Source organism: Sinocyclocheilus anshuiensis, unplaced genomic scaffold (genome assembly GCF_001515605.1).
Source record: "Sinocyclocheilus anshuiensis isolate Anshui unplaced genomic scaffold, SAMN03320099.WGS_v1.1 scaffold874, whole genome shotgun sequence".
Lineage (NCBI taxonomy): Eukaryota > Metazoa > Chordata > Actinopteri > Cypriniformes > Cyprinidae > Sinocyclocheilus > Sinocyclocheilus anshuiensis.
The window spans coordinates 529,355-542,080 of NW_015538065.1; the positions used below are offsets into that span (position 1 = coordinate 529,355).

General features: G+C 38.1%; 1 protein-coding gene across 1 annotated transcript; it reads right to left on the reverse strand.

Moving 5' to 3' along the window:
• Positions 1-4,084: 4,084 nt before the first annotated feature.
• Positions 4,085-12,292, reverse strand: LOC107683515 (uncharacterized). Its single transcript, XM_016479570.1, has 11 exons — positions 12,258-12,292; positions 11,245-11,395; positions 10,985-11,115; positions 8,087-8,279; positions 7,125-7,224; positions 6,874-7,046; positions 6,484-6,617; positions 6,041-6,182; positions 4,971-5,070; positions 4,588-4,681; positions 4,085-4,465 (listed from the first exon to the last, which is right to left on the reverse strand). The coding sequence occupies exons 4-11, from the start codon at positions 8,250-8,252 to the stop codon at positions 4,346-4,348; spliced, it is 1,029 nt and encodes a 342-aa protein (XP_016335056.1). The 5' UTR covers positions 8,253-8,279; positions 10,985-11,115; positions 11,245-11,395; positions 12,258-12,292; the 3' UTR covers positions 4,085-4,345.
• Positions 12,293-12,726: the final 434 nt, after the last annotated feature.

The window sequence follows — 12,726 nt, forward strand, 5'->3', positions numbered from 1 at the left end:
TATCATGTTCCCACGAGTTAATAAATTAATATCTCGTGGCCACGACATAATATCACGTTCCCACGAGTTAATATGATGTTCCCTCAAATTAATATCTTGTGGCCACGACATAATATCACGTTCCCACGAGTTATGATGTCGTGGCCACGACAAAACTAAGTGAACCAAACATGTCACCTCACGGGCACCATACGATTCAAAACGGTTAGCTTATAATAATGTTTTTTAATTTGAGTGGTACTGGTAGGAATTCGCGGGAAATATTGTTGTTCAGCATGAGAAAACGGACGCAATATTGATGTGAGCATGCGCAGTAAACCCTGGTAGGACAATCTGACGGGTAGGATAAAAATGTCAGGACAACTGGCTACTAGGCTATGTGACTGAAATTAAATTATATTCAGTTTTAAATGTGCATCTGATTACAGAGAGCATACGTGGGATTACACAAGATTTGTATTTTAATGAGAACCAGTTCGAAGGAAGAATAATTTGCCTTTTGGGTTAAAATAAACATAGTTACGTAATGCTGATGTTGTTAACATTAACAATTTGAGAAAAAAGTATAACAATAATAATAATTTGCACGGTTTGATGTGATATGAGCTAAGTGATTGTTAGATTTAATCACCATTGGTAGCGCTATTTATTGTAATGCTTTTTACTCAGTTGGTCAGAACAAAAGTGGCAGACTTGTTACTTACTTGTTCAGATGACAATATCCGGTGAAAATTCTTATTTGGGTCATATATTCCAAGACGTAGGCTAGAATCTGTGATTCCGAAGTACAGTATCCACACCGGTGCGGTGACTGACTGCCACACATACTCTTCAGAACATTAGATTCATTAGCACTGGAGCCGTGCCGACGCACAACCCACGCAAGGAAGATAATTGCGCAAATAACTGCAATTGCAGGTTTTCAAACAGAGATGGCGACAAAGAGGCAAAACTTACGGATTGCAGCTTTAAAAAAAAGAACTGTTTACTTCTAGGGTGTTTGCATTGTAAGAATGTACAGGGATACTTCCGATTTAAAAACGCTGACTTGTTAGGTAATGTTTTCTCATTAAATTCGTACGATTTCCTATTCATTCAATGTAATGTATTGGAATAGTGGGGAATACCAATATGGCGGCACGGCAATCCAGTTCTCAATAGAGTGGTGGAACTATGATGTCACTTTGTAGGCAAAAACCCGGAAGCTAGTTAGCATTTTAGCACTTCCGGTTCCATCATCCCAGAGTCAGTGGGTTTTTTGAAAGGGAGTTTGGTTAAATCCCCTAAAATAAGGTCTGTGGTTCACACAAGCTCAAGATACTTTCATGTTTTATTCTGCGACACCAGTTACACCCCACTCGTGATTTTTTAAAACTGTTACGTTTCTTAAAAAAGACGGTTGCTAACGTCTCGGTTACGTATGTAACCTTGGTTCCCTGAATAGGGAACAAATTTCAGACGAATGTCTGAAGCCCTTATACCATCACGCCAATTTCATTGGCCAAATAACGCTTAGCACCAGCCCTCACGTACATCACGTACGCTATATCAGCGTGCTGTGCGCTATTTCATCAGATTTCCACATGACGAAGGAAGCGCTATCGGAGGTACGGAATGGCCAGCATCGCAGCATCTTGTTCCCTATTCAGGGAACCAAGTTTACATACGTAACCGAGACGTTCCCTTTTATAGGTTCACTTCAATGCTGCGATGACGTCATCGCTATGGGAACGCTATACCATAACGCCTTACGTACCTCGGATAGCTGGAAGACCAGGGAAAGCGTCTGCTCAAGCGGATAAGACCCGGGAGCCAGGAGCCATCCTCACATCCAGACTGTAGAATTTAATGAAGGTGCTAGCTCTCTGACCAACCTGCCGCAGCACAGACATCATCCAACGAAGACACCTTAAAGAGAGCCTGAGAAGAAGCTACTGCTCTTGTAGAATGAGCACACACCCCCAGAGACGAAGTCAAGCCATGCGCCTCGTAGGCCAGAGAGATAGCCTCTACTATCCAATGAGACATTCTCTGTTTGGTGACAGCAGACCCTCTGCTTTTACCACCAAAACACACGAACAACTGGTCTGATTCACGCCACTGGGCTGTGTGGTCGACATAGACCTTCAATGCCCTCACCGGGCAGAGACTCGGGCTATCTGACTCTACATCAGCAGGGGAGAAAGCCTCCAAGACCACTAGATGAAAGCGAAACGGAGTCGAAGCGACCTTAGGAACATAATCTGGCCTGGGTCGTAGTAAGACTTTAACCAGACCAGGGGCAAAATCCATACACGAAGGGCTGATGGAAAGAGCCTGCAGATCCCCTATACTCTCTCTTCAGGGAGGATAACACCACCAGAAGAACTGTCTTAAGTGTTAACAGTTTCTCTGACACAGACTCCAACGGCTCAAATGGATGGCTTGCCAGGCCTTCCAAAACAATAGATAAGTCCCAAGAAGGGACTCGTGCAGGGCGGAAAGTCCTAAGCTGTCTCAAACCTTGCATGAAACGGGAGACCAGAGGATGACGACCAACTGAAACACCCCCCATGGGTACGTGCTCAGCAGATATGACTGCCACATAAACCTTAAAAGTGGCAGGAGCCACCCCTTCAGAAAAACGACTCTGAAGAAACTCCAGCACTGATGCAATATGGCAATGGACTGGGTCCAGATTGCGATGCCTACACCACGAAGTGAACAATCTCCACTTAAGGGCATACAAGCGTCTCGGGGAGGGAGCCCTATAATTAATAATGGTGTCAGTAATCTCAGCCGAGAGACCAGAACACATTAGTGCACTCCACTCAGGGGCCAGACCCACAACCTCCATAAATCTGGCCGAGGGTGCCAAATCATGCCCCAAGCTTGCGTCAGCAGATTGTGTCTGAGGAGAACCTCCCAGGGAGGGCTGACTAGTAGACTGACCAGGTCTGAAAACCACGTGGGCCACAACAGGGCCACCAACAGCAAATGCTCCACTCTGTCCGATCGTACTCTGAACAGAACCACTGGCAGCAGCCGCATCGGAGGAAAAGCATAGAGACTGGTCCTGGGCCACTCGTGGGCCAGAGCGTCCAGACCCAGGGAAAACCAGAGCGGGCAACGCGTAGTCCGCAAAAACAGTAGTTACTATTGGACCTTCCACTGTTTTTTACTGTAAAACCATCATATAATTGTAAAATGTATTTTCTTTCTTTTTTAGTCTTTCCTTTGCTGACAACAAACAAATATTTGGTAACACTTTCTAGGGACCAATTCTCACTATTAACTAGTTGCTTATTAGAATGCACCTATTAATAAGCAGCAAATTAGGAGTTTGAGGCAAAAGTCATAGTTAATGGTTTGTTAATAGCGAGAATTGGACCTTAAAATATACTGTGACCACATTTATTTATTTTTTATTTCGTAGAATAATTAAATGATCCAACTCTAAACAGGATGGCCAGTTATGCAAACAATTTAATTACAGGAAAATACTGTTTACTTAAACTTGACATGAAACAGAAAGTATGAAAATAAATACAATTTTTACTTTTAAGGTATATATTTCATTTTTATATACAATTTATACAACTATATATAAATTGTATTTTTTTTATGTCTGAATATTTGTCATGTGACAGTCTATATCCATTATTTTCTCTATATCCATTTGTTAGTCAACAATGTGAACATAATATACATATTTAGAGTCAAGAACATTTTTCTTTTTGGTATACTGTAAACCACACTTTAATACATGTAACAATTCACAGTGTATAGAAAACCTCATTTCTTTAAAGTTTTTTTTTTCTTGTTTTTTTTTTTTTACAATTGTAGCAGTACATTTAGTTTGTAAACTATGTGCAAGAACACCCACAAGTCCATAAATGCGGCTGTATAAACAAGCATAGAAAAGTTCAGTAATGGTGTGCAAGAGATCAAAGGTCACAATTTCCACTTGAACCTTTTTGCAGTGTTCCTCTATCAAGCTGCATGAAGCTGCTTATGACGTCCGCTGGCCTCTGTGTACAGTGCGAGCTTCACATACCAGATCATCAGAGCCAACCAACCTGCCCCAGGAAAGTCTGTTGATTGCTTTTCTTATCTTCACAATACATTCAATGAAAACAAGCCACTGTCGTGCCAAGAAGAGCAATTTACTGGCAACTGTAATATGTGAGGTCGAAGTCCATTCAAAAAATGTAGGTGGAGCCCGAGTTCATTATTCATCAACAGATTAAACAGACAACAGGAGTTTAATCCTCCTCCTTGCATAGACATTTCCCCGTCAGTGTAAGTTTTAAGTTCACCCTGAGACCTTCCTGATGTACTGGAGATTTTCAGTCATCAGAAATTTTTATACCTGCTTGTGCCTCGCATTTGTTGTGATTGGTACAAGTGGTGTCTCAGGTTCAAGACTTATCTTGCTTTCTACGATTTCTTCAATAGGGACATACAGTCTGCCATCTGTAGGACTCTGATGGTGAAAGAGATTGAATCAAGAATATTAATTACAGATTTTTGTTAATGGGGGAATGTGTGAATCTGAAAGTTTTCCGATTGTGAAACTAATAAATGATAATTGGCTGCACAATTTACCCGTGGACTCTCTGGTATTCTAATGTTGTTGATGAGCATGTCCTTAAAGATAAGCGTTGGCTCTGGGATTTTTGGGAATATGATGTCTTTATGTCTGAAGGAAGACAAGCAAATTTGGATTTAAGTTCATTCCAGGCCCAATTAATTTTCAGTTATATATTTAAAGTACTTAAGATTTGCCCATTTTTAACTTTTAACTAAAAACTGATCAGGTTCAATAGTATCTGTGATTCACAGGACATACAAATAAGATATAAAGAAATCTTAAAAATATACAATAACCTATACGTAATATATAAAACATGATGATGCAATAATATTGTTTCACATTAGTTCTTTTCAAATAGAAGAGCAGAACAATAAATATCTAAATCATTCATCACCTTCTGAGCAGCACAAGAGACACTATCAGGCAACAGGAAACTATGAGCGGGATAATAATGACAGCCAGCAATGCAGGCAAATTCGGATCTCTGTTCTCACCTACAAAACAGCACAATGAAAACATTCAAGTTCAACTGTCAAAGACCAGAGGAAAGCATATGTCATTTGCAGGATGTGAAGCAAGTAACTGTACATAAACTACCATTCAAAAGTTTAGGCTCAGCAATATTTTTTTTTTTGGAAAGAATTTATATTTCGTCGGCACAGATGGCGTGTAGCGCCTTTGCGCTTTGGGCGTCCCGAGTTCGAGTCCCGGCTCGTGGACCCTTCCCGATGCCACCCCCCTCGCTCTCTCACCCACTTTGCTTCCTGTCGACCTACTGTCCTATCTAAATAAAAGGCATAAAACGCCAAAAATAAATCTTTAATAAAAAAAAAGAATTTATATTTAGAATAAATGGTCTTTTGAACTCCCAATTTATTAAAGAATCTTTTTAAAAAAATCACGGTTTCCACAAAAAGATATCAACACTGATAAGAAATGTTGAGCAGCAAATCAGCATATTAGAATGATTTCTGAAGGATCATGTGACACTGAAGACTGGAGTAATGATGCTGAAAATTACATATCAAAATATAAAACAGTTACTTTAAATTTTACATTAACATTTTTCTTAATATTTACAATATAATTGTTTTACTGTTATTTTTATCAAATAAATGTAGACTTTATGAGAATAAAATCTTGCTGACCCCAAACTTAATGTAAATGAAGTGGATTATCATTATAAAAATCTAAGTAAAGTCTAAAGGTAAAGTTTAATATTTTAGGCTGTTTCCTCAGGTTGTGGCAGTTCAGGAGCCATTTTATTTATTAAAACTGACATTTTTCTTTGTTATATACAGTACAGTTTACACTAAAATTGTCCTGCATGCCTTTTTATTTTTACTGTTTTATCCTTGTTGCAGGCTTCCTATTACTATGAGGATTATCCATAAAGTTTAACAATCTAAACAAAGAGTGATTATCATGGTTGAATATGATGCTGATTGCTAGGCCCAGATGTACCGTATTCCACCTCGTCACTCAGGCGACTCTTCCCTGCACCACATTTGTCTGAGAAGATGATCTGGACTCTGGCTCTGTACATGCAGTTTGAGTCATAGTCCACTTCATATTTGCTATCTTCTATGACTTTTCCTGGTGCAATCTGTAAACACAACAGAAAAATATAGGATCAGAAAATCATAGAATATGAGTCTTGTTTAACACGACATTATGCGCTACACTCCATGGCGCAATAATAGCTCTGCCAAGGCAATGCTTTAAATGTGTGTTGATACATATTGCATTGTTTAAATGTCCTTTTTCATTCCTTCTTTACTCTTAAACATCAAAAGAGGGCAGTTATATGTGCATTTAAAGCTTTAGTGAGACTGCTAATGCTTAATAGTGAATAAAGATAACCTGATCTTATACTATTACATATAAAAACACACAACATGATTTACCTTATCGCACATGCTGTATGTGTAGTTGTATTTGTAGCACTGAGGTCCAAACTCATCTAAATCTGATACGTTTGTTTGAAAATAGAGATTCTGCCCATCTCTCTGGATCGTAAGTTGAGGTTTGTTTAGTTTCACTGCAAAGGAAGCCCCAAAAAAGAGACTATTAATTAGTGAAACAAACAGAGAGGAGATTGACATTAGAAAATGTGAAAAATGTAGCTCATTTTCTCTCAGCTCTTGCAGATATAGTGTTTGCTATGTTAACGTAATCAACTATATTTTTTCTTAAATAATTTGCTGTTGTGAAAATGACAACGCAACATGCTGTATTTGAGAAAACTGGCTGATTAACTGCCTTTCTGGACATGTTTTAAAAAAGTGCATGTTTACCGTATTGTGCTGGCCGTTCATCCATGAAAGTGTTGTTTACAGGTTTACCCTTATAAGTGCCATTGAACAGGTAGAACATGCTTGTCATTATGTCCTTGAGAAGTGTATCGTGTATGACGCATTCTCCAATCTTCATATCATTGCACTTTATGACTGTATCTTTCTGAGGTGACCTGAAACACACAGGTTAACAACCAATGCATGAATGAAAGGAAATATACAAAACAACGGTAAGAAAAAGAGTTACATACCAGTAATAAAAACCAAGGTCTTGGACTACGTCAACAGGACTCCAAGTGCACTTCAACCTGTTATGGGAATACTCATAGCTCCTGTTTTTCACCAGCGTCACTGAAATAAATGTGGATTTCAAATCAGTCCCCAAGACTAGAATTTTAAAATTATATGAATTCATGAATATTAAATTAATCTGTGGATTATGTAAGAAGTGAATCTTAATGCTTGAGTTCCTTGACTGAAAATCAGTGGTTTATTCTTTAAGACTTCATGGGCTATGAAAACTCACTGGAACGTTCAGAACACATTCATGAACACCCACATTTACATGTCAATGTATGTATGACATTGATTCAGTGATTCAGTTACGGTGAGGCAACAAGAGAAAAGCAGGAAGGATGCTATTATTCCCAAAAAAATATAAAAGCAATCTGCTACTCTGCATATTAGTGGTCGAACAATGTTATATATATAACACAAATTGTACATATCTTTAATAGTGAATATTAGTACTATGATTAGTATATTAGTACTATGACTGGGTTTGTATTAGACATTTAAAAACAACAACAACAACAAAAAAGATACTAATGCAGAGGGAAAGGTGGGAAACAGAGATTCAGTGTGAATGTGCCAAATTGTTTGTTTAGCACATTTCAGAGACAAATGTTTTGTGATGCTCTCAATGTAATGCAGACTTTTAAAATAGGCTATTATTGCAGGATGGATAAGCTGAAAACTATTGCAAACCTGCAGCTCTTAAAAACAAATTGTGTTAAATATATAAACTGTTCATCTTGTGACTTTCTTCTTAAGTAAAATGCATCAAAGGATTGTTTGTTCTGTATCCAATAATACCATAACACGTAATAATATAAACATACCTCCATGACTTAAGATCAATATGGAATGATTAAAAATGTACAAAGTACCAAAAAGCATTTAACATGAGATAGTTAGTTATCATCCAGGGTACCTGTAGGTGGAGGGATGCTAATGTCCAAAGATGGACTATGGTCTTTGTTTTCACAGTTTTCAGGGTTCACTGTAACACTGATGCACAGTCCATTCTCATTGGAGATATTCAATTTGCAGGTCGTGTTTTGAACTCTCCTGATTTGGCTATTTTTGTCTCTTTGCATGTCTGGTTTGGCTTTTACAGGACAGTCCTGTTGATGACAGAGGGTTTTCATGTAAAATACAGTCTGTCTGTACTTCATACAAGTTCATTTTGTGTTACTGTGTGTATGTGTGTGTGCGCGCACGCGCATTACTCCATACCGAGTAAGAATGAGTCACTTGTTTCTAACGAATACCTCCCATTATTCCTTTCCAGAATATTTTCCCCAAAGTTACAGCTTTTCAAGATGATAAAACAATCAAAAATAATGTTAAAAAAAACCAAAAAAACATTCTCTTTACTAGGCACAAAGACGTAAAATATTTTAATATATTTTAGGCATTTTTTGTGCAAAAATGTTATTACAGTGCAAAGCAAGCGGTTGTTGAACAAGCAGTGCCTGCAGGTCAACAGACCAGCTCCAGAAGGAAACTACACAAGAGCCTAAGTAAAGTATCATGTTGTTAGACAAACCACACAAATGAATTTGCATTTTTAATCTCTTTTGCATTTTTTATGTCTTTCACTATATAAAGACATTTCTCCACACACACGCACGCACGCACGCACACACACACACACACACACACACACAGGTTTCCATGTTTTATGGGGACTCTCAACAGGGGTATTGGTTTTTATAATGTACAAACTGCATTTTCTATCCCCTTACCCAAATCCTACACCTAAACCTTTCTGCATTTTTAGATTCTGTAAGATTTAAAAGTTCCTTATGGGGACCAAAAAAAGTCCCCACAATGTCAAAATGTACTTTCCTTGTGGGGACATTTGGTTCCCATAACGTAGGGAATACAGTATATATAGGTTTAATCTATATATATAGTAGTTTCAAATGAGTTTCAAACTTAAATATTGTAACTAATATTTTGTTCCATATTATTTTAAAATTTCGAACACACAAACACAATCACAAATAAAGTTGCTAAGAATCCAAACAACAGCATTCCAGAAGTTGCTTTGTTTCCTCTTTCCTCTCACTTTACCAAACCTTATTGTGCCTAATGTATGATGAGGGTCTTAGACTTAAGAGCTGGTCTAATCTAATGATATGACTTAAATCAATGTCATATTAAATAACTGGTCTTATTAACAGTTTTTTTTTTATTAAATACAGCCTGTGTCAAACTTCATGATGTCAGTACAACTGGCCATGCTGTTTGCTAACTCGACTGGTTCTTCTAGACGGAAGTGACTTTTCAGAAGTACTATGTTTAACTCTGAAATTCCCCAAAATACCACAGGTACCAATCAAATCAACCAAAGATCATCCAAATCAGATTATCTGTTTGTAATTAATGTGTAAAATGTACGGAAGTATTTGAACACAATTAGTTTCATCAAATGTGTCGTAAGAACCTAAAACACAGATAAAAGCTTTGTAACCTCAATTTGCATTTTTTGTAATTGCTCCAACGTGTACACATTTCCATTACAGTTCGTTTACTTTGTGTGAACATCATCCCAAGAGTTCATGAAAACGGGGCTTTGAAAGGAAGTACACAGTGTAAGTTGCTCCCTGAGTGTTTTATCTGGCGTACTACCAGCTTTCATCAGCAGCCACTACAGAATTTAAACAATGACAGGCGCAGTGTTCTTAAAAGTAAATGAAATGTGTTATATTAGTACTTAGTTGTATTGTTAGACTAAGTAGATTAAGAAAATCTTTATGTCTACTTCATCTCCTGTACTATAACACTCAATGGGGAACACATGAAGAAAGGGCTGTTTAAATGGAAAAGGGCAAAGAGAGATAAGTACACACAAATGAAACTAAACACGTGATGAGAAAACAACAAACCCAAGGTAGACTTTGACTTTGGCTTATGTTGGTAAGAGCTGCGGCAATAAAGTATCAGTAAACGAAAATGTACAACTGACCTAGTTTTGTTTCGTTGACTTCAGATGGATGAAAACACACTATAAACTCCAGTTCAGGGTTTGTTCAGGGCTTCTCAGACCTGGTTAATTGCATGATTACAGAGAAAAACTATGATCCCTGTACTACAAAAAGTGTGCGAGGGTCACTTATACTATGGTCTGGTTTGACTCATATTTTCATAAAACTGAGTTAAAAATATGGGACAACAAAACTACAGGGTTATTTGAATCGAGAAACCAAAAATGTCACTAAAGACCAGGTCACAGCTGCTTGCATAAATCCTAACTGAACATGATAACCTAGTCCTTGGAGACTTGTCTCCTTTTGTCCTCTTGGGTTCTGTCCCAAGCTATTTTGAAGTTAGGAAAATGCATCTGCATTAGAAAGTTTTGAACCCTTGAAATATTTGCTGGGAAAATCAATAAATAAATTAAAAAATATAAAAAAATGTGAACTTTCGCCTTCAGTATCCGGAGTGACGCATCAGATGAGCAGCAATAACAACAACCGAACATTTCCAGTAAGTGTAGATCATTTCTGCACATTAGCTTGGAGGAATTTTGGCCCAATCCTCCTTAAACAATGCTTAAACTCGGCTACATCGGTGGTCTTGTTTTGCTGGGATTGCTCTCCTCGGGACCTACGGACCTCAGGACGTTTTTGGGATTGAAGTTTGGGAATTTGACTTTGGAAGTTCAAATTCATTTCTGATTTAACTATTTAATATAGTAGACTTACTGTACAGCATCGATAAAAACACATGTAGAAATATAAAAATGTTTTATGAGTTCACAGACTTTCTACTGTAGTTTCCGAGCGCAAGTGCAGTCCATTCAAACGTTGAGGTGACTCACCTGAGAATGGCGCACGTCCACCGTGTAGTTGACTTTGCAATCAGGGTCAAGATCCTTTGGCTTTTCCCATGTCAAATTAAGAGTGAAAGGTGTTTCCCATTTGAAAGTCAGGTTCCTTGGTGGAGGGAGCTCTGTGGGGTACAAGAGGAGTGGAACACTGTTATGAACAAATATAAACCAAAATCAACGTTCAAGAAGAAAAGTAACAGTAGTAGCGGTGGTAACATTCTGTTGTTTGTTTGTAGTAGTAAGAAACTAGCCTACTACAGGGAGCAAGTTGAGACAAGAAGCAGGTTTAGTCGCAAAACACTGGCGGGTCTTCAGGAGAAAGTCTCTGACGTCACAGTTTTCGGGAATTATACAGGATATCCCGCACGCGCTGTCATAGGAAAACTTCAGGGAAGCACGTTCCTAAAAAACACGCATAAACATAAAAACAGTAAACCCACCTGATATGCCTTCAACCCCGACGAACATGAGTGAGACAGAGAAGCATATCATTAGCGAGATATCCCAAACTCGAAACATCCTCTTGAAAGGTTTTATCGGATGGATATTCCGTGTAAAATCCAAAGTGAAGTCCCTTAATCCTTTGTTGATATTCTCAAAACGCGATATTTTTCCTTTTCTTTTTAAGTGGTCGTAGTCGTGCTCGACATAATAAGGCAACAGTTAAATGGACAACCGACGCGTCTGTCAGCCTCGCGCTCAAAGCAAAAGTGCGACTGGAGCCTGCTGGACTCTCTGTCAGACTGCAGTGGGTGGAGTGTGTGAACTCACATTCACATGCTCTCTGTGGATTAAAGGAGACTAGTTATGGCATTGCCTCATTTCTACAGATTTGTAAATCTGCTGAATGTCGAGTGCCCAAATTTCGAGTTAAATTACGGATTTCGTCCCAATTAGTAGAAAAGAATCACTGTAAGAAAACAGTCTAACAGAAAAAATACTGGAAGCTCATTACCGGGACATTAATTAATCCATTCATTTTACGAACACACCCCTCAAACACAAAAAAAGTGTAAAATACAAATAGGTAAAACACCTGTAAAATAAATAAATACGGCAAATTCCTAAAGATGAATTAATAAAGATATACAAACAAATTTATAGGCCTACATACAATACACAAAAATACACAATAGACAAATAGGCCTATAATTCTGGGAAACATGTATAAACATTGCTTAAACATAACGAGCTGACACAGAAAGAGATTTGTTTTTATAGGCATTTTACCTCGATGAACCCGTAAAAAGTTTAAGGCCTATACCTTAAAGCAGGGGTGCCCAAACTCGGTCCTGGAGGGCCGGTGTCCTGCAGAGTTTAGCTCCAACCCCAATTAAACACACCTGAACCAGCTAATCAAGCTCTTACTAGGCATACTAGAAACTTGAAGGCAGGTGTGTTGAGGCAAGTTGGAGCTAAACTCTGCAGGACACCGGCCCTCCAGGACCGAGTTTGGGCACCCCTGCCTTATAGTCACAGTAGCCTATATTTACTTTATATGTATATAATACCTATATGTAGTTTTTCTTTTTCATCTTTTTGGCATATGCCAGAAAGACAATAAAGGGAATAAAGATTGTCTAATGTATTGGCACTCTAATAGATTCCTGTTAGAGTGAAAATACTGAAAAAGGCATTCATTTCAAACATTTAATACGATATCCAATATAGTAGCTAGCCAATACTATTTATTTATTCTATATATTTCTAAAACCGGAAACTTTGCATCAACG